The following is a 23,854-nucleotide window of genomic DNA, read 5'->3' on the forward strand; positions in this document are numbered from 1 at the left end:
GATTAGCACGCTAACTCCAATAGATACCAACGCAGCACAAGACACTGAATGTCAAGACTGCTATTTCTTCACATTCTGTTGATAATCTCAGTTAATTTTTGAAAGTTTTAAGATAAAATACTTACTAATTGCCATTTAAAGCAAGTCAACCAAGTCAGTCCAAGTTGACAATATAGCACTTACATCTTTTACCTTTTCACATCTGACTGTAAAATTGTTCTCAAGCTCAGACTCACAATTACTGCAATTTGTTTATTTAATTGCATCTTGCATCTTCATGTTCTGTGTTCAGAGGGAGAGCCTGACAATTACAATAAAGCTAGTTTACATACATATTAAGCCCTACTATTTAGAGCTATAGTGGAATTGTTGGGATTGTGAAGATCATGACTATGTGGTTAATATATAGGCAGTTTTAAAAGGCAATGGAAAAGAACAGCATTGTGAGACAAAATTGATTCCTGAGGTCTCATGAGGCACAACTGAAAGAAGACACAACTGTTTTATCCCTCTTCACTGACAGATTTCCATACATGAAACTGCAATTTGTGCTTGCAATATGTATGCATATGATTTAGTACGGTAGCAGCTAATCAAGCAATCAGCGACTGTCTGCTAGGTGTTCTTTTTGAGTGAAGAAGCACTTCAAAGCTACAGTCCAGTAGCGGTTCAGGGGCGAAACCCGCGTTAAATCTAATGCCAATTAGGAAGCTGTTCATGCAGAAAGTTTTGGCTCCTCTCGGGAATTCTGCAGTTTCGCTTAACTTATTTCCTCAGTTTCAATTGTAATTCCTGGCAGGGCAAAGAAGTTTTTGTTTTTTTTTTTAATAAAAAAAAACTGTAAAGTTAGCTGAGGAAGACTTGTGCTACAAGATGAGGAACAGTTTGATTTAGCTTAAGCCATAGAACTCCACTGACATCCAAAAACTACTTGCAAACACATAAATTAATGATATCTTTGTTTTTTTCAAACACAGAATCAGATTCCTAAGTATGTTCAGTGACATCTGCCCTGTTCTGAGCTACTCTCCAGAGATCAGGAATGCAGTTTCAGAGTTTCCTCTGAATAAAAAAGCTGGGGCTTATGCATTGTGCATGACAAAAGAACAAAAATCATTGTTACTGCTCGCTTACTTGATATGTAGGCTCATCAGAGACTGCTAACTGTGCTTTAACACCAAAACATGCCAGTTGACCCAAGCCATTATTTTCAATGGCCTGAGTTTTGCGGCCTAAGTTCAGTAAAGTTTAACTTTGACCCCTAATACGGTGACTGCCATGGTGTACATGTGGCATTGATGGGAGGCAGAGGTCAGGACAGTGTCAATGTCACTGGAGGGAAGAATGTAGGAAGATCTAGTGCAGAAAACTGATATTGGGATTATTTACATTCCAAAGTGGTCCATCGCAGCCAAGTTAGCTGCTTTCTAGAATTGGTTAAAAACATAATAGTGATGTGTTTGATGTCTTTTTTTAAGAAAAAATAATAAATAACGTAGATATTTTGCAAACCTGTCATTCATGTATAAAATTTGAAGCTGCTGCCATGCTCTATGCTAAATATAATATAGTTTATCATAAATTCACATTATGACATGCTGATTTATTTTGAAGGCCGAGAGGCCCAGGTTTAGACAGTTGCATGTATAGTCCTGAGCCTACTGTGTTAGTCATACATCTGGCACCAGTTTCCAGCCTGACTGCAGTTTGCTGCGAAACAAAAGCGTTCTGATTTTCTCACGGTTCTGCAAACATTTCAGTGGCAGTCAGCCTCAGAGTATTGTCTCTTGCAACACAACTATAATCCAAATCTCATCATGTCAAATGCAATCTCTCCCTTTCAACATCACTGACGGGTGTCTTCAGTCGTTTGTTTTGGAGGGAGGTGGGGTTCTACGCTGTTGCTTATTTCAGGTGTTTAATAATTGACAAAGTGGCATCAGCCTGGCTCAGTTTGATGAAAGTGCCATCTTGCTGGCCAGCACAGCTGGCTGTGCCTTTTATTATGACTCTCTGCAGTGCCAGCAGTCCCTGTGGATGGCAATGTGGAAGAACAAAAGGCAACATAACACATTTACCCTGCTGTGGCTAGGATTCAGTGAGGTATTGTCAAGACTGGCGCAGAACGGTGTCAGAGCCCAGCAGGAAAACAGTTTGAACAGTTCGCTGTCTCTTTCACTTTGATTTTTGCAGGTTTAGAGGCTGGAAACTTAAAAGCCCCTGCAAACCCAGACAGGTGTTATCATTTACTCTGGCTGATTAGACTTCAGCTCAGGCTGAAGTTGGACGCCGCTATGCTGGGCATTTGCTGAGATCACCAAAATCCATTCTCTAACGCTGCATTCACATCATACTGTACAAAATGTAAATGTAAGCAGTTCAATGTGAAATACAGATCAGGCTTTCTTGAGTAGGGGTTATTAGGAATTTCTGACTGAACAAAGTGGTCCCAAAATAACTGCAAAGCCGTCAGCTCTGGCTAATCTTATGCTAACACTAAAATCAGCTATACTGTTTGTCTTTGGTACATTGGAAGGATTAATCATTGGAACATCAAAATTGTGATTTAAAAGAATGCTGTTTTTAAATCAGCAGAGCTGCATCGTAACTTACATAATTAACCACGTCTTAAAAAGTTGGGTGGGGGATAGAGTTGATTCAAATCAAAATCATCGATAGTAGTGTAGTTAAGCTGAATGAGGAAATGGTGTGCAGAGAATGGATAAATTGAGGAATATGGCTCATTTACACGATTTGATTAAGCTCTACTTCATGCTTGGGTTTAGACATGCTGAGATTCTGCTGTTATTAAGTATGGTGGATGATACTGTGATAAGTATACAGGCACTAAGAAGGATTTTAAAATGCATGGGGCTGTGCCGTTGTCGGATTGGCCATCGGGAATACCGGGAGGTGAAAGAAATAAAGTCCTTTTATTTAAACTCTGAATCACTGGATAAAGCCCAGGGCCTGGAAACAAAGTTTAAACAACTAAAAATATTATCCAAGACAGAGAAAACTTCAAGAACAGAAACAAAAGTCCAAAACTCAAAACACCAAGGGCAGGGCAGTAGATAAACAGCAGGTACAAATATGGCAAGAAAAGACTCTGGCAAAATACTAGTAACACACAGACAGAAGGACTGACAAACTGACAAAGGAACAGGGGAGGAGGCTTATATACACGGGGTAATGGGCAGCAGGTGAATCACATTAGGGAGGGGCAGACAATCACAAAGGCGGGAAACCAGACAAAGACAGGAAGTACAGGGCTTCAAAATAAAACAAGAAATGCTGAGAAGCACTCAAGAAACCAAATGAGAATAACATAATGAGGATTTAAAAACAGCCCACAAAGAGTACAGAGGGTAAAATGTTTCACAAAATCCAAAAGAGTTCAAAAACAGCCCCCTCAGGGGCTAATGTGAACATTAGTTCAAGCAGCTATAGTGTAGTGCAAAGCTGTGAACTATCATCACCAAGTCGTCAGTTCAATATCAAAACATTATCAGATGTGGCTTACCAGCAGTCTGACATACCACTTTGCAGTTATCAATACATCTACTTGCTATATTATACTTGAATATTACCAAGTAACATCCGTTATATATCATAACTAAAAATGCTTTGATTTAGAACTTTTCTATGACTGACTGATTTAAAAAAGCATTTTATTCCTTCTATACATGTAAAATTAATACTGGTCAGAAAAAATAACTTGAATTGCGTGTTTTCCTCAATTTCTTCATCCCCGTTGTGTTTGATTTAACTTAAGGCACAGCTATAATTATGTAGTGGGCTACACTTCCATTTATCTGCTCTGAGTATAGTGCTAGCAACAAGGGTAACCATCCTGGAACAAAAGCTGGAACAACCGTCCATTTATTCCCTGTTCCACTGTTACAGTGTAAGTGCAGCATTTTCATAAAGGTGTGAGTTGTACCACCTTTTCCTGAGTCAGGGAAATGTCAATCAAGTGCAGTCTGTACACGCCCACACAGTCATTACAAGAGGTCTAATCAGACGAAACAACTGAAAACACTGATGTGGGCGATCCATATTTAGCGTTAAAATATTCCAAATACACAATCAGTGCTACAGTATACAATATGTTTTCAACTTGAACATGGTAGGTCTCACCATTTAATAGTCCTCTGTTGATAATCAGCTTTCTAATCCATGACTATAATATGTCACTATCCAGTTTGAGGTTCAAGTGATCGTGTCACAATAATGTTTAACTCTATTTCGGTTCAATCAATACTATTCATATACTGTAGATTCTCCCTCCATTAGCCGATAAAAACCTGTGGTGTGTGCTTTATAAACTGTCATGTTTTAAGCCTAAATGGCACATTTTCCACGAGCAAATGAAGGTTATTGTAAGAGGTTCTGTTACTACATACTGTATATGAGTAATTTCTTCACCAGGAAAACACATTTACATTCATATACAGATAATTTGGAACAGCAAACATGTTTTATAGATAGATTTATTTGACAACAGTAAAAGTAGATAGCAGGCTGTTTACCCAGTCCCCCTATAAAAGGGCACTGCTAAGGATAAAAACACAAGAAAGCTCAACTTTGTTTCTGTTGTGGTTTTCTGAAAGGTCAAGGGGGATAAAATGGTAGATGTTCAAGTCAGGCAAGACCTGTCAAAACACATGTAATACCAAATAAATAAATAAACAGAAATACAAACAAATCCTCAAGACCAAGAGACAAATAACACTTTTCTTTTTCTGTTAATTTTAATACCCCTCTTATTTGCAAGGTCAAGATAGCAGCAGAGCAGAGTATAAAAATGCATTATGCCTATGGAAGTTTTGAACTAATGAATGAATAACATTAGTTAAACCACCTCTTGTTGCATAAGTGATGAGACTAAAGTGGTTAAATAAAATGGAGCTGTATTCTTTTGAAAGTCTTAATTTGGATAATTCTTCTCTTCACTGTAGGAAAATTGAGATTTTGAAAATATGCCAGCCCTAGATGTGGACAAGGAGAAAGTTTAGATATACCCTTAATACCTTTCTTTTGGGCAGTCTGCAGTTTGTTTTTAATGAGTCAGGGACAACTGCTGTAACAGAAGGTGACACTGAACTAAAGTCCCAGCCAGAATTTTTACTGTTACTCCAGGGTTGCTTTCCTTGCTAAAAATCCTTTTTTTTCCTATGTGCTTTTAGTACCATGGCCTCTTCTGAGAGCTGATTACTGAAGATTCAACCTAAATAATTAACAGCAGTTATAGCTGCTATTACTACCTACCTCTACTGGAAATTCGGGATACTGTCTTAGCTTGACTTGTGACCCAAATATAATGTTCTCAGTTTCCTCTAAATGGAGAGAACATTTATAATCAGGGAACCAACAACAATCTTCTCCACCTTGGCACAATTTTTCAACAATAGTTTTATGTTTATGAGATGTTATCAAAACAGCATCATCTGCATAAAGAAAGAGGTCACATGAACAGGCAGATTTTAAGCCACGATATAAAGTAAAATGGCCTCAGGATACCCCACAATTTATAGACCTAGAACCATAACATCCCACTAACATCCACCTTTTGATACCTACCAGCAAGATAGCACTAAACCTATTTGATCACTGCTATAGCCCTGAATTTATACTACAAGATCCCATAGTCTGTTGTATCAAAGGCTTGGAGCTCAGCAGGAGCATGGCACAGAGCTTGCCTGTGTCTGCCTCCCTCCTGCTGCTTTCAGTTAAATGCAAAATACAAGTTTCATTTGAATGAATTCTTCTAAATCCTGACTGTAACTCATACGACATGTTTCGACTTGTGAAATATTCTTCAGTCTGTTCATGAATGATCCTTTCCCTGACCTTTGACAGTAAAACTGGAAAAATTGAAATCGTCCTCTAGTTTCCTTTATCCGATTTATTGCCTTTTTAATTGAGTGGAATAACTCAAGCACTCGTAAAATCAGTTGGAACCTTCCCTTGCTTAATAGACAGATTACTTACACCAATCAAACACAATATTAAAACCGGGAACTGGTTTTAATGTTGTGGCTGATCGGAGTATATGAGCTATATATAGTGCAATGAGGAGCTGAATCTCCTCATTGCACCATTATAGGAGAGGAGCTGAAGAAACCTGGCAGTAATGTTGTCCAAGCCAGTGGCTTTATTATGCTTTATTATAGCTATGGTGTTTTCATTTACTCTGGTAAAAGAAAAAGACATTTCTCTGTTCTTTAATAGTCACAGTTGTTAAAAAATGATTACTAAGACGACATCAGTGACACTGCTGTTAGTAATTTTCATCCTGTCTGAGACGAGAAATGAATCAATAATGGTTTGGGTCGTAGTTGTAAGCCTTGTGGGCTCATTAATCAACTGATGAAGGCCATACGAATTACAAAAATTGCCTTCATAGATACATGTCATTTCTAAGAATGTCCCTGTTCCAATCATCATTTATAATGATCTTGACTGTAGTGAATTCTTCACCATTAAAGCATGTTTCTCCAGGAACCTGGGAAAAAAAATCATTTCAACCTTGTGGACAATAACCCATCTTTAGATTACTGTATAGTTTTTCATTTCAATGTTGGAAACGTGAATAGTCATCAGCCTACATCTCCCTAATAAAAATAATTTTTAAAAAATGCAGCTGTACTCTTGCAGCAGTGAAGGCAAATGTCATGCATCTTCGGGATAAGACTGTGGGTGTTCAAGTGCAACAGGTGAAGTCCGCTCGAGGCAAATGATGTTCTGCAGTCACATTTCAAGCAACCTTCACCTCCATGCTGCCAGGTGCTGCAAGTTAACATGCAAATACAGGAAATAGTCTGACAGTCTTGACTGATGCCATCTTGTCTGAAAACATAATAGGGACCGAATTATGTTTCCTATTATTATAATGAGGTCTTCTGACTACACATTTCATTTGTTTTCTATTTAAAATATTCTACCTAACAATACAATATCTGCTTGTAGCAACTAAAGCATGATTGAACTTTCAGCACGCTATTGTCATATACTGTGACAATAGCACTTCTGGATATGAATAAAAGTTAAGATTATTATTATTATTATTATTATTATTATTATTATTACTTCAGTTAGAAGTTGTTTAATGTTGTGTAATGTGCTTTTATGAGGGCCACGGTCCACAGACCACAGTCATCATTAATCAGTATGATAGATGATTGAAATCCAAGAGCAGCATGTACAACTTTAAAAGGACTAGTAAACAGAAATATCATGGGAAACACAATCACAAAAACAGTGTAAGAAATCAGCACTGGGTAACTGAGGTTGTGATTGTCTCTTGTGAGAGACAGAAAAAAGAAAAAAAAAACCCTGATTTGCCAGTTCACCGTCTCTCTCTGGTCTTTTCCTCAAGCACTCCCTGCATCTCAGAGATACTGTGCCGGTACCCCCCCCTCCCCACCCACCCACCCCTGCTCAGACAGCTTTGAAGAGAGAAGGATGTCACACAGCCAGCCACAGCACTCACTTTGCATGTCCCCTGGCTAATTTCCCCTCAAGTCCCGTTCCACTTGACAGGCATTCCTCCAAAAACCATTTAGAAGAACACTTTCATTTTCCGCTCCCTCTCCCCTTTACCTCATCAGTTTTAAGGAACTATTAAGAGCTTAAGCACAAGTAAGCGTACACCGCAGAGAGAGATCTCAATGAATATACAGTAGGTCTCATACTCCAGATTCCAGATAAGTCATTTGCTCTCTCACTTTTTTCCCCGCAAATTCTTCCTTGCAGGCACTGAAACAGCAGCGTTTAATGTGTGCATCATGAAATCCTCTCTGGTCTTGAATTATTAAGTTCATCATTTTTGTGATCAAGCAAGATAGAGTTTAAAAAAACTGAATTATTAAGAGGTTTTTATGGTTAATAGAAAGCTTTCTGTTACTGTTCAGTGCTGTTTCTAAACTCCCGGCGTTACGCTCGATGGGAGCAAGATCATGCTGCTCCCGTCAGCCAATAAATGAACCGTTATTAATGACGACGGGGAGCTAATGAGGGCAAGATATACGTTCTCCATTGCTTGGCTCAAGTGTTTTTCTGGCTGACAGAACAAGAAAAACCGAAAACATCTTGGTTGTTTTTTTTTTTTTTTGTCATCATTTAAAAATGTAGATGGTGAGAACAGCTGCTCAGACGACAATGCCAGCAAAAAACCCTTGGTGAGAAGTATTTCCACTTATTCAGTGCAACAGCCTCTTAACTATCTCACAGATGCAATTTCATGCACTCTTCCTCGATTGCTGGGTCATCCTCAAAAGAACTCCTCCCTACAGAGGCTGTGCTGGATGATGATGCCTACACTGAAATGTTGCAAACGTGGCTCTTTACCCGAGGCTTGCTAACCCCCACCCCACCGCACCCCACCCCCACCGTCATCCTACATGCAGCAATAACAGTCATACATACTCAACAAAAACCCCAATGAGTGGTATATTAATAGCAGCATCTGCAGCCTGGCCTTTCCCTGCAGCTAAGACAAATAGGGATCTTCTGTTTTACTGGATATCACAACAAAAACACAGAAAGAGAAGATTCTAAAAGTGAGTGTGTGTTTGTGTTTCAGACTGAAAAGGGGAAAACAGCTCAGTGGCACCTTATATAAAAGATCCACCCCCTCTATTGCCCTAAATTGAATTTTATAATCTCCTACCTGCCCCCCTTTCCCTTTTACCGCAGGCTTTGGCAGCCACTGTATACTTCATCCTCAGATAACAGAAGCATCAACCCACCCACCTTCACTTGTTCTGTCGAAAACACACAAACATCTTATTCTGCCTCAGTATTTATAACTGCAAAGCTGGCACAAACATGTACATACACTAAAATGTTCAGATAGTGAATGGGAATAAGTGTAACCAAGGGTATCGTGACACGACTACACCACACAGATGAGTGTAATTAAAATGAACAACACCCCAGCCCACACAGGCTCACACAGCACCTCCCTGCAACTTCATGCACCGGAAGCAGTGAAGCAGTAATACACTGCTGGAACTGATGAGTTGATCAATAGGAAAATTATCAGCAACAGATTTTGATAATTGATCAGTTGTGACCTAACCTTTTGGAGAGGCAAAACTTTCCAGTTTTTCAGACTGAAGAAAGAAGTGATTACAGGATAGGCTCCAATTATTTTCAAGTCTCAAGATAAGACTTAGATGCCAAATGTATGTTGAGTCATCAGTCGCTGTAATTAGTTCTCCTGTGTGAAGCTAAAACAATTAGTTGATTAGATGACTGACAAAAAATCAATCAGCAACTATTCTGATCATTGATCAGAATACAGTTTCATCTTCAAGCAAAAAAATGACTGAGATCCAGCTTATAGTTTGTACAGTTCTGCTGCTCTTCTTGGTACAAAGTACATTTATAGTAAAACTTTTGACTGACAGAGTTTTGGACTGTTGGTCAGAGAAAACAAGCCCTGTGGAGAAGTCAGACTGGGCTCAGAGTCTTTGACATTTTTCACCATTTTATAGACCAAGAAATTCACTGAGAATAAGCATTACAGTTGCAGACCTGTTCCTGTCTGTGCTGCTCGTAAATCAGGTCCTATCTGTTGTGACTACACTGAACATGCGGGACAAAAATCCACCTTCCAGACAGTCAGATCAAGTCAGTATCTTCCAGTTTTAGACTTTTTTAGGACTTTTTTTAGTGTGTGAATTCATAACTTAACAATAAGAGTTTATACTGCAGTGTGGCACAGAACACCATTTTACATTCTCAGCCTATTAGGTGAAAACATATCCATTGAATACAAGTTAGAAAATATGAGTTTTGTTTTTTCTAATATCAAGGATGTTCAGGCTCAGTGCATCATTACATGGAGAAGAAACATTATGGTGCTTATCCTTGGTCATTTTAAAACCTGTCATCAGTTTGTCTCATAATACGTATTTTTTTTGTCTGGAGTCCTTCATCATATATTATTGTGGGTATTGTACAACATGATTTGTGCTTAATGGCCTTGTCTGTGATCTTTTTGCTGTTAGTTGCTTCTTTTGCTGAAAATACACTGTATTTGCAGTATGTTTTTTTTTTTTTTTCTCGTCACATTAATTTTAATTTCATAAGGCTCTGGCTCTTTCTCTGCAAATGTTTGAATTATTAAAATGCGGTTTTCAGAAGGGAGCAGAGACATTTATGGAGATCACATATTTTTTAATGGTGCCCTATAGGCATAATGTTCATTTACTGGAATCAGGCAGCAGCCACAGCCACCCATGGAGGCCACTCCTCATTGTAGAAAGAGTAATGCTGCCTAAAGTTGGTTTTCCACTTAGAGTGACCCCTGTTAGTTTGAAAAGTTTACATTCTATGCCATTGTTGAGAAAAAAAACTGTGCTTTGTCTTTTGAAGTTCTGACCTAAAATTTACTAGATTTTTTCCCCCCTGTATTTAGTGAAACACTCCAATTATCATAGACTGATGAACAACATTGTTGTTTACATGTACTGTAATGCCACATGATTACAGCCTGCACCTATTATGAAACATAAAAAATAACAATACCAGTCGCTCATTGAAGGCTGTGTCCCTGGTTTGGAAAAGGCAGGCAGTATTAAGAATGAGGAAATGAAACTGCCACAGAAATTGTGTGGATGACGTGAGTGTCAAGCTGTACAGGTTGCTGTGCACAGTTTCACAAACTCAATTCACAATTCAGTCTGATTTTTAGGTGAGTATCAAGTGTGTAACAGTATAGTTCTGGTACAACAGTCAACTAATCGATTCATTCATTATTAAAATGATAAATAATAAATAGGAAGAATAATAAATGGGAATATACAGGTCAATCAATAAGTAATAATAATAATAATGATCGTTGCAGTATCGTATCACATCACCACATTGCCACACACAGATGAGCCGAAACATTGATTAACGTTGATTATCTTGCCACAGTGGTGAACAACAAGCTCTGGGACGCATTAGACGACGAGTGAAGAGTCTGTGGCTGTTCTGTCGGCACGTGAAGGACAAACAGCACATTAAGCAGGCATAATGTTTTGGCTCATCAGTGTAAATTTTAATATTATCCATTTCATCACCAGGCCAAGTCGTAATGTAGCAGATGCAGATTTTGTTCTTGGATTCAGGTACTTAAAATGCAACTTGAAATCACTGTATTGCCTCACTTTAGTTGGATAATTCTGTAAAGTTACAGTCATTTGTTATTCATATAACACTTACATACTGCTACAGTGGTTATTTTTGCCAAATTACTAGCCTTTTTCCATGAGCTCTGGCTTAAACATATGATTAATTAATATAATGATTAGCCTCTCCTTTAAATTAGCTCTTGTAAAAACTAATGATGTGAGAAACCCTTTAAGTGGTTACCCATGATGAGCTTTACTGCCCATGACTTCACACAAAGCGTGTTAACACAACACCACACAGGAGATCTCCACTCAAAAAGCAAACACGTGTAGATTAAATTTCAAGGACCAGTCTGAGGTTATAAATTGGGGATCAGCTGAACAGTAAATGGCTGTGAACATTGTTACTTGTGTGTAAAAAGGGTTACATTTCCTGGTTAACAGAGCTGCTCATCAGATACACAACATTTCCAGTTTCAGGCTTTTCAGTTTTAGTAAACTGGGATTGGTTGACATGCGGATAGTGTTTCTATACCAAGGTGCTTGAAAAGTTCAAGGTATCACGTTCAGGATCATGATATCATTTGCATTCCATTTTCTGTTAAATGTCACATTACGCCCGCTATTTAGTATGACATTGTCAGTAGTAGTTGCAGTAGGAGTGCTAATTGCACTATTGCACCCTCAGGCAAGTGTCAACAGCCACTCCAGTGGGAAGAGGAGGGAAATGAAAAAGATGTCTCCTGCAGCCATCTGGCAGTTCCTCAGGATCAAGTCCTATTATGTCACAAAGTCGCAGATGATTTGGAGAATGTGAACAAGATCTGCATGAAAAACTTTTAACAAAGGACAGAAAGACAACAAACACGTCTTGTAGTTTCCATTTGAATCCAAAGACATTAAACACAGTAAAACACATTTTTGTTACTGGCACTGCTGCTTCAGCATGACAGGGTATTGTCAGAAATTAAGTTAATGAATTAAGCTAAACAAAATTGCACAAATAAAACTTAAACGTTTGTCCTTTTGACCAGAAAACTAGAGTAGCCTGGAGACAAAACTGTATTTGTGTTTTGTCGGATTAATGAGGATGCATTTAAGTTTCCATAGCATGTCTCCATTTTGTTAGAGAGATCCTCTTTTGTATAATGTGAGTTTTAGATGTCTTTTTTTTTTTATCTACTCTCACTCAAACCAGGAAACTAATGAGGGATCATGAACATCTTGGCTCTCAGAGCTACACAAAACATTAAAATTGACACATCGCAATACCAAGATAAAAATTATATGTCATCAAATTGGGAGACAGTTCCATGAAATAACTGATACAATCCAACCCTGATCCTTATCAGAGCAAATAGAAAGCTTTTGACAAGCAGCCCTTTGATCAAAAGGTCAAAGCCATTTTAGATTTGGGGGCGGGGAAGTGAGAGAGTAACTCTTTTCTCCTTTTTCAGCAAGCGCCAAAAATATAACTGAGTGAGGCACCATTCATGCTGAGCCTGGCCTCCTGTGATTTCATATAATCTGCAACCATTGTCTTCAAATGCAAATGCCCTGTACACAATAAAATGAGAAAATTGTTTTTCCAGGGTGAAAGGATTACATGAATGAGATAAATAGATACAGGTTGTTGTCTGGAACTGAAATAGTCGTGTCAACGGGCACAAATTTGACTTTATGGCTCCATTACACCAGTCATTTCAGCTGTCTGTGTTGGAGATTGAACACAGATGAGATTTAATACACTGTAATTTTCATTGAGCCACATATATGAGTCTCTGGTGACCAGATCACAAATCTTACCAAGGCAAAGCAGTCAGTCTTGAAAACCTCTCCAATCTACTCCAGTTCAGAGCTGCTGGTAATGCACCTGAAGCTGTTCGATAACCAACAAAGCTGCTCAAAGAAAAATAACGTTTGCGTTTTAGTATTTTAGTTACAACTATAACAGTTTAACTAGGGTTTGCTTGCTAATGGTAAACCATAAACTAACACAAACACACGGCTGAATTCTGGGTCAGGATGTGCAGTTGGTCATCCATTAATCGCACGGTTGGCAGTTTCCGGCCCCTCCTGTCCACATGCCTTTGAACAATACACTGAACTCCAAGTTGCTCCCAGTGGGTAGGACAGTGCTTTGCCTGGCAGCTGAGCAGCCATCGGTGTGAAAGTGTTTGCGTGAATGGGTGAATGAGAGGTACTGTATGTTATGAAGTTCTCTATTAATCTGAAAGAGAGACAAAAGTTTGATCATCTTCATGGGTTTGTCATTCATACCAATGAATCTGCTAATTGTTTTCTTGATTAATCAATCGTTTTGGTTCAAAAGTGTCCAACCAACATTTCTATTCAGTTTATTATCATGTACAATGATGAACTGCATCAGATTCTCCCATCTGAGAAGCTGGAACCAGGAAATATGTTTGCTTAAAAAGGTTTGTGGTATATTTTTCTTCCAGTTAACTAACATTTATGTTCGTTGGAAGAGGCTGTAGCAAAGCCACTAAATACCCCAGATAAGTGGCCTTTTCCATTCTTGAATAATGAATCCATTCTGAATGTGTTATTGTGAATAGGAAAAAGACACACCTTCTTCTTTGAAATGAAAAGTCTTTTTTCTTCACAAAGCTGTCAAATCTTTAAAGAAGACACGTACTAAAGGACAAAAAAACTTAGGGTCATTAAAGGTAAAGGCTTTGGTCTAATTGGACACCCCACGGTGATATAGCAGCTATACACTATAAAAATAAAATCAGGGCTTTCTATCTCAAACTAAAGTAAAGATACAATAACTTTTCAGTTCACCACAGTCAGGTCAAATCACAGTTAAATGAGCACACAACTCATGGACAAGGCCTTCAAATAAACTACTGTATTTCATTTTAAAAGTGGCTCTCAGCTGCCCGTGATTCCGTTGAAGGAACGCTTTTTCTGTTTATTCTACCTACAGCCAACTGTAACACTGCCATCAAAGACCCATCAGTATACAGTATTCTCAACTCACCAACAGCTCTTCATGGTCAAAATCAATGATTAAAGACACTGCATATACACCATATAAACTACAGTAGCACAGCATTATGAGTTTGTGTCAATATTTGTCCAAACAGAATGTAATTAATCACCTCAAAAGGTTTTTATCATGATTATTACAATGTGAAGGAGTCCATTTTAATTTACATCTTTCTTTCTTACTGATGCCAACAATCCCCTCCTGCAACCAGTGGCCAAAATACTGTCCAGTAGAAATAATGGAATAATAAAAGTGTTTACAACAATTCTATCCTACTTAATCATATTCAAATGTATTGTATTGCAGCAAGACAGGTCTGAATTGAATTTCTATGGGTCACCAAGTACAGATTTTGATCCGTATTAAGATGTTTGCTGAGTGTGTGTTAGAAGTAAAGATACAGTGACAACGAAAGTGAAAATTCCTCACGTCATTGGACACAAACATTTTTGTAAGACCGACTTGTCGCTGCACAGTTTTGCACTGTGTTACATGAAATCACAGACCTGACTCTCAGTTCCCTTGTGTGGCTCCGGTAATGAGTTATTCATGCTTATAAAATGTTGATTAATTGAATTGTCCCTGATCACAGAAATGGAGTGTGAGTTTTTCCTCTCTTGATTAGTTATTATTGGTTTATTTCATCCAGCAAGTCATTACGGTCTAACACTTGTCCATTTCTCATGTTAAAATAAATGTCAATAACAGAAAATGAGAAAACAGTTTTGTGGCACATTTGCAGCTTTGAGGAAACACAGCACATTGACTCTTTTTACCTGTTACTTGGACAAGACCCATTATTCCCAAATACAAGTGAGGTGGGCAGGTGATGGACAAACTTATTTTTATTCAAACAAGTCCATAAACCCAAACTGATTGTTAGTTGCAGAGCAGAGCTGAGGGAATGTCCTGAGCTGAGATAAGAGGATGTGCAGCAAGCAGAAATGAGCAGAGTGTCAATATGCAAATGCACAAGGCAATGCAATGGACTCATAGAGGACAAGGTGTGAGACTAGACTGAGGATATAAAGAGAACGGAGAGTTCACCATCCTGATGGTCTGAGAAAGGAAAGTTTTTCTGAGTCTCTCTCTTTTGGACTTGTGGCTACATAGGTGTTTAAAGGCCAGGATAGTCTGTTGTTCATGTGGTGAGGATCATTCATAATCCTTCCAGCTCTTGTTCTTCACCTTCTGGTGTATGAGTCCTGCAGAGAGGAGAGTGTAGATCACATGGCCCACCACTCTCTGTAGGGCTCTACACTCCCGAACAGAACAGTTTCCAGACCAGTTGGTGATGCCCCCCTCTTAGGATGCTTTCTACAGTAGCAGGTTTGACCCCTGGAGAGAAAATTCTGGTTTATTTCAAACTGGTGGGTGAAGGAAATGCGAGTGTTAATTGCTGGTGGGTCACACACTTTGCACGGTTTCCTTCCTTCCTGCTTTAGCTCCTCACCCAGTGGTTTGTTATATGCCACAGCAAAATTCACGACAGAGCTGGAGCTGCTCCTGACCATGTATCAGCCAAGAAATGAAAACAGCTCTGATTTTCAATTTATTAACTAAAATAAGTCAATTATTTATAATTTGCACAGGTTTGAAGGACAGATGTGGAGGAATGGTAAAGGAAAAAGTGCCAAATCCAAAAATGCTGAGGTTAACATGCCTGTACCTGCATAGATAATGAAGAAATGGGGAGAGTTCACAAGTTCAAGTGTGAGAGAGAGAGTTTGAGAGAAGAAGAGAGAGAGAGAGAGAGAGAGAGAGAGAGAGAGAGAGAGAGAGAGAGAGAGAGAGAGAGAGAGAGAGAGTGATAGAAATACCATCATGGAAAAGAGGTGGAGAAAGAGAGAACGAGGGTTGTAAGAGAGGGACAGTTAGTTGATGCATATCTCAGTTGGAAAGATCCTCTTAATATCCTGTTGTCTGTGAAGCAAAACTGTTCTACGTTCCTGACGTTTGAGCGTATTCATGATTTCAGAGCAGATGATCACTGAACCTCTGTGATGAAACTTAAAAAAAAAGAAAAAACAAACTTGTAATCTGTTTATAACAAAACATTATCAAAGATTAGACGTTGTGGCCATGTCTTCCACTACACTAGCAGCATGCACTTCTTTCGGTATTATCCCTCAGATGATACATGTACACATGTATAACAAGAGTTTATTTATTTATGTTTCTTCTTCTTTTAGTTCCAGACACGTGAAAAAGGATTTATTCCGCGCCACGTGATGTATATACAGAGAGAGACCAGTGGGGTGTGGGGACCTGCTGTTCCTAATGTGGCCATCCATCACCTGCATAAATCACAATCATCATAAATCAAGACCCTCGAGCACAGATAAACATGCATGTGCATGCGCTTACATAAATAGGCAAACACACAGAGACATTTCATTAAGACATGTTCAGCTTGTTCTGAGCCTCAAACTCAGTGCATCAGATTTCCTCTGGGAGATCTTGGGGCTCTACCTTCACACCACGGTTTGCATCTTGTGGTTAATGCATACACATACAGAATCGCTCTCTGTTTAACTTCAAATACTGTTCTTCTAGAGCGGCTTACTCCCCCTGGCCTGCTTAGATGTGGGTCAGTACATTCCTTCTCCTAATGAAATACATTTTGTGTAAAGGGTAAACACATTTAAGCTTAGTTAAACATATTTCTTGTCTCTCAGCTATAGTTACCCAACACACTGACATAATTGTTTTTGCAGGCTTGGTACGGCTGTAGTTGTTCTTTCAGTTTGGTGATGAGGTCATTACAATGACGTATTCACCCTCACGCACAATCTAGATGTGAAAGAATGAAAATACTATTTCTAGTGACTGGCGTTCAGCCTCTGTTTGCCATACCTCCAGTGATTCCATGCAAACTTTAATGATGCATTTGTGGTATTTTGTCTGTACAGTTTGCTTACCATCTGTTTTCCTTTAGCGGTGTCCTACGAAATTCTGAATGCTGTCATTGCAAAGTTTGCATTTTCTCATAAAGTATGGCTGGAGGTAAAAAATTTGCACTTTCTTTATATATTCATACATTCATGCTGTCAGCACTAATATTAATCTGGGTACATGTATTTATGTATTTAAAAAGAGATGGGAATGCATTACAAAACAAGAATAATCTTATGTGCACTACGTCCTATGTACATACATATATGTATTTATGTATATATATGATTTACCTTTTAATTTATATATTAGTTGTGACACACACACACATATATTTAAGTGTATCCCTTCAGACACAAGGCAATACAAAGTGCTTTACAGAGGCATAGATAAAAACAAATATAACAAATTTAGAAGCCTTTGATTTCTAATTTGGTTATATGAATGACTTCTTGTCATACCATTAGTATTAAGTCCATTATTTTACATTTTATTTCCACAGAACACTGATCCCAATTACCTCAAACCAACTTCTGCAGATGTTTATAGTCGTCTCTGTTGACTGTGGCTTTTGTACTTTCACATTCTCTCACCAGATAAATAAACATCAAACAAAACTAAATCAATACGGCAATCTTCCCAACTAGCCCAGAAATATCACTTGGTTGTGATTAATCACACGACTGACTATGTGTTTGTGTGTCAGAGAGACAGAGGGAGGGAGAGCTTAAGAGAAGGTGTAAGTATTTGTGTTCCAGAGATCAAGAGCTTATACAGGCATCAGCTCCCCAGGAAGAATGTCCTTCTATAATTGTTGTTTTACTTTAAGCATAAATAAGCCCGGCTGTGGGGCTTTAATCTGTCCTTTGTGTTTATCATATGTGGAGATTAGTGAGTGTGTGAATCTTAACACAGACGTGTAAAGACATGCTACACATATGTGGCATACATGAACAGCTGTGTTGCAGCTATGTTCATACACAGACCTTGTTATGCTAATGATTTCGAGAGCAAAGTTGCAGTGCAGACAGTATTTCACTTGTCTCATTTACTTGACTTTTCACAAAGAATTGACTTGACGTACTCTGACTAGCTCCTGGTGTCTGCCTTTCTTTTCCTGGTCTTTAGGGAAATAAGGGAACATGCAACTTCGCATGAACGGGGTGGGCAGATAGAACAGGGTAATTGGAGCCTTGAGTGGAGTAAGAGCATTGTGATCTCTTTGAAAGTGGCTGGCATATGTCTGTGTTACTTCCAGCTGTCCTGACTGAGAGCAAACTAATTACATCGTGTTTGCATCCTGCTAATTAGTATCCTAATTAAAAACACATAAAGGCGTTAGAGGGGGTGGAGGAAATTCGGGACAGCTCTGGACATGTGACCTGTGTTCTTGAAAAGACCAGAACTTGGTCTTAGAAGCAGTTTTCCTTTGGAATGCCTACATATCAAGGAAACAGCATTTATAACTGTGTGCCTTTCGGTTATGAATATTAGCGTTGTTTGGTTGTGTTTTCAGTGATATCAAAGCAGGCTGAGTATGGACTCAGTTGTGTGGGGTTGTCAATAAGTTCACTGTTAATTTTTCACAGATACTAAAACATTATATCGCTCAGATTTACTTGGTTTGTATAAAATAAAACTGCTGCATCACAGGTCTCATTTTGCAGAACTTACAGGGATTACATTAGAGTCTTCCTAAGTGTGATGCTATGACTAGTGTACAACATTACTCAAATTAAAACATAAATCAAACATAAATACCATATTTCAATCACTTTTTATTACCGTTTGAGATTTGAACGACTCCCTTTTAATTACATTATCGTTCTGCTTTCTTCTTCTGCTGTGGTTTAACGGCAGTTGACTGTAGAATTAGTGCCACCAGCTGTTTATCTTGATGTTCTCATCTTCCAATATTTGCATAACAGCAGTGGATGGAAGTGCACATTAATTTGCATTTTCATTTGACGAATTTCTGGAAATCTGTTTAAAATTCGGATAGATGGAGACGTGTCATGCTCATTCCCTGCTGTGCTATCTGATGTCCTTTCTCGGAGTCAGTGGTTACACATTGTAAACCTAATTCTGAGAATGAGGGCAGGGTCTTTATTTGGCCTTTATTGGGTTTTCATGCAGGAACAATGACAGTGGTTAAAAAAAAAAAAAAAAAAAACGCTGGCTCATTGCCATTTTTGTTGAACCAAAATGGACCTTCCATGTACACTGATTAAATCCTTGAGCCTTCGTACAGTATCTTGAACTTTCAAGGGCGTGCTTTGTGTTTCCAAAGCAATGCACACCACTGCAGGGGACAATCCTAGTGTTACAGGCCTGTCCCTTTCAGGATTTCACTCCTTGAGCGGCTGCCCCTGTGACAGTGCGTTAGGGGACTAGCTACATCGGCCAAGTCATCTCTGAGTATCGAGGGAAAGTTGTCCAGTCTGAGACTTGGAGAGTCACTGCCAGCTTCTCACATCATCTTTTTCCAGTGACTAAAAGCTCATGTGTGGGGAAGGAAGGCATAGAAAGGCCTCTTTTTTTTCTATAGTTCATGTGCAAAGACAACACTCCCGAGGGTAGATTGTTATGGGATGACAAGATCCACGAAGGACAGTGGGTGTTTGTCCTTAAGGTAAAACAAATCCTTTTTCGCTCTCCAAAATTCTAAGTCAGACTCAGATTCTCAAGATGTATCTTGACAGCTATTGGCTTGTCACTGGACATCACATTAGCCCTGGCGTTTCATATGCCTGGAATGTGCTGTGCTCTGAGGCAGTGGCAGAGGTGCTCTGTGATCTTGAACAGTATTAATGACCAACAGCTACACTCCTGCCGCACACTGCCATCCTGTATTGGTGGGAAGGAAGGAGCCCTGACCAGAATATTCCCCAAGTTTATCCTTGGCCACTGTCAGCTCATCGTAACTCACACTTTGGCTAAAGCTGAGGAAGCTTCTTTGGCCTTGCTATTAGAGAGGAACTACTTTTGTGCTATTTTTTTTCCCACAGTTTTTCCCCACAGTGGCAGCAGCATTTTCAGAGGTTAATCCCAGGCAGGTGTGTGTTCCTTTAGATACAGGTTGCAGTGTAGCTCTTGTTGTGAGGGGCCACTAGTGTTGCCCAGTTTCCCCAGAAAACAATATTACAGGAAGAGCAGTGGAGAATTTGAGTTCCTTTCTTCAATTGCAAAAGCAAAAGTTTTGAGCGAGTGCAGAGGCGAAGCACGTGTCCCTGGCAAAACCTCCTCTTCACTCTGCAGCACCATGTGTTCTTTGTTGCCATCAAGGTAGCAAGTGGTGTGCCTTGAATGCCGGCAGCAGAAGTGCTGAGGATTGTTTGAGGGTGTTGACAGAAACTTTACTTAGCTGTTTGGCCTTGTCATGCAAAGTGATGTAAAAGCAAAAAAACAAACAAACAAAAAAAAAAACTCCAACTTATGGCTTAAAGCCATTAAACAACTAATGGATGTTTGCAGTGCATGTGTTTGAAGAGGTGTGAGCAGCAGAGTGAATTACAATGCTCCTCATTTAGCCAAGCTCTTGAAGAAAATCATGTTGAAGGAGCATAATGAGTTTTTTTTTTTTTGCCGACAACAGCTCAGATAGCTATGAAACAAACATTTGAGCTGGGCTAAAATAACTACATAATATGTTGTGACAGCAACAAAACAACAGAAAAACAAGAAACATGACATGAAATAAAATGATCGGTTAACGTTTTGCTCTTGTGAAAATCTGGGGGGATTTTACCATCAAAGGAAGCACAATGAGCATGAACCCGAACATAACGGTTGGCCTGGTGACCACTGCCTTACAAGCAGCGCGCTCCTGCTGTCAGTTGGCAGCTCAGCATGTGAAGAACATCCCTGGAATTTAGATGGAAGAGATGGAAGACAGCAATTTCTTTCAAATTGCTGCCATGTCACTCCATTTGACTGCACATTGGATTGATTCAGGTTCAACAAGGCACAGTGTAAAAGCGAGCATTTGAAGCTGATGAGCCGAGAAAAAGAAAATACTTTGTAGCCAGAAGAATGCTGAATTACTTGTGATGTATCAGAGATTGAAACCAAATGATAAAATAAGATTATATAACTGAATATAAACAATAAATACATATAGTCATATCACTTATGGGATCATGGGTTTTTCTTATTTCCTCAGTTATACCAGATTAACAACACTGTCACTGCCAGCATATGACCCATTATCAGTTGTAATGGGACAAAACGTGTCTATATTACTGACTATACTGTGTCATGACAAAAAGTAAGATGGACTAAGTTCATCGTTTATCCTAGCGTTTTCCACCACCTGACATGGTGACGTGTTTCTGTCTCAGTGTGTGTCTGTCCGTGCAAAGCGTGTCACGCCTCAGCTTTTTGTGTCTCTGTGTCGCGAGCATCAGAGCTGACGTTAATGTGCATGTTTTCACAGCACAGCCTGAGCTTTTGCTGCAGTGTTGTTTCTGTTTTTGTGCTCCGCTGAAATTGTCTAAGGTATGGCAATTTGTGCATCCGTCTTCACTTCACTCGCATCCACCTGAGAGGTAGATAAAGAGTTGAGTGAAGACTTGTCAGCCTGTTTGATAACGTTTAAATCAAAGTTCTGCTCAGGGCATACTCGTCTGAGCCCTATGTTACAGAGATCTGCCTCACACTGACAACAATCTCAGCTTGAGCAGCAAAAAGTTGAGCCGGGATAATTTCGAGCAGATTCCGCTTTAGAGCTTTAGAAATTGCTTAGCGTGGCAAAACTCACAGCATTCATGTTATTAAGGCACTGTGGATTTACCTGTAGCCAAGCAACAAATAGACTCTTTTAAACATTAATCATAAAGTAAAGGGTTTCAGAGCACAAATGCTTAAAGGCAAACTGTGCCTCTGCCTCTTCTGGTGTGGAGATCAATTCAAAGCTTTTGGTTGTTAAATGAGAGCAGAATGTCAAAATCTCTTACTAATTTGCAACAACGTCTCAACAAGCCTGAGTTGACCTGTGGGAAAACGCTGACATTTAAAGGTCCCAAATTATTCACTTGTCAGGATTTCTAATTTACTATTTCTCATGATACAAATATGCTATGTGGTAGGAAAGAGCCTGTTTATTTCCACTACGTGTATTTTATGCTGTGTACAGTATAGAGGTATAACAATACATTACATTGGGAATGAATTCACATGTTCAGACTCTGTATTCTGGCATGATTGAAACTGTATTGAATAACATAGCATTTTGTTTTTCTTATTACTTTATATTTAGATATGGTTACATAGTCAGTAAATATAAGAGTTGTTTCTGTGATTATTTGTGTCTGAATCCATTTTGCAGTGTCTGGACCTTAGCGGCCACTCTTCCAACCCCCCCAGTCTGTCAATATTCTTGTTGTGTGAATGAATAAAAGGCTTTTTACATTAAATATCTGTAAATACAATATGTAGGAAATACATTGTAAGATACAGTATAGGCAGGTTCAATTGAACTTCAGCTTTAATTAACATTTCCATAACGAACACTTATGAGATTTGTGCGTGTTGAGCTTTCATTTAATCTGTGTGAGACACTGGGATGAAGTCAGTCCACCTCAGCCTTCCAAGTTATCTAAGCACATGAGATTTCATCAACTGCTTAATTGCATACCCTAATTTGCTTTGCTGGCACTGTCACAGCCCCATTGTACTGTTATCAAACCACTGGGCACTGTAATTAACTTTACATTGTAACCACCACCTCTGTAACTGGCACAGACCAGCTGTTAAATGGCTTTAACTTTATTGTCTTTGTTTTTCTTTCCTTGCAGAATGAGTACACGTGTCCACGCCCCCTACCTGGTGCCTGGCTGGGAGATGTGCCTACCATCCATTAACCCCCCAACAGTAACTGCTCTGGACGGTGCAGCAAACCACAGTGAAACAGGGATACAGGAGAGAGACATGTGAAGAGAACCCATCAGGATCCTACTCCAATTATTCACACTGACGAGTACATTCAAAATGTTCCTCCATGCTATCAAGGACAGCCATGGACCAAGGCTACGAGGAGATAATACTGTCTTTTACTTTTTCTTAAGATTTTATAACGTCTTTTTTTTTGGCCTGTGGTCATTGGTCATCAGCTTTGTTGCATTTCATCATGCTTTCACTACACAAATACTGACACAGATGGTTGTGGAAATGCAGTCCTATGGCGAACAGCAGAGCTTTGGAGGAAGACTCATGAGCACTAATGGATGGTCACAACCAACATGGGAGATTACTGTACAGACTTTAATAGCTTATTGTCTCCATGAGGACAACGTGGCATTGTCTTAAAAAAAAAAAAAAAAATCACAGGCAGACAACTGTACAAATTCAAGAGGCTTTAAAAAGTGTAAACTGAGCAATGAATCATTAATGAAAATGCACTGAACAAGTAGCTCTGACCGCTCTGCTAACACTGCTGTGTATAACTTAAAGTGGGTTTACATATTTTGATTCCATATGAAGCATCATGTTATCATCTTTCAACATATTTCTTTTTTTTTTTTTTTAAGAAAGACTAATCAAAGGGTAGGACGATGTAAATGTGCCTCACTGGATTATTTTAATTATGAAATGAGTCACTGATTTTCTGTGCACCTGTCAGTAACGAGGAACCTGCTCCATCAGGTGGAAATCAAGTCAGCAGCTGGAAGATTATTTGAAGCATGTGAAAAGTTGCCTGACGAAAGAAAACTATCCCCCAGCCAATGGCTTTTGGTGAGGTTTTTTTTGTTTGTTTGTTTGTTTGCTTTTTTTTTTTTTTTTTAAGTTTTTTCTAAGTTGTTTCTAATTGCAATCA

At 39.0% G+C, this 23,854-nt stretch overlaps 1 protein-coding gene across 1 annotated transcript in view; it reads left to right on the top strand.

Annotated features, from left to right (window-relative positions):
• Positions 1-22,901, top strand: part of lrrtm4l1 (leucine rich repeat transmembrane neuronal 4 like 1) — a 37,467-nt gene extending 14,566 nt beyond the window's left edge. Inside the window, exon 3 of the mRNA XM_041059474.1 lies at positions 22,836-22,901. Coding sequence (XP_040915408.1) covers positions 22,836-22,901 — 66 coding nt within the window. The remainder of the gene's footprint in view (positions 1-22,835) is intronic.
• The last annotated feature ends 953 nt before the right edge of the window (positions 22,902-23,854 follow it).

This window comes from Toxotes jaculatrix, chromosome 16 (genome assembly GCF_017976425.1).
Source record: "Toxotes jaculatrix isolate fToxJac2 chromosome 16, fToxJac2.pri, whole genome shotgun sequence".
Lineage (NCBI taxonomy): Eukaryota > Metazoa > Chordata > Actinopteri > Toxotidae > Toxotes > Toxotes jaculatrix.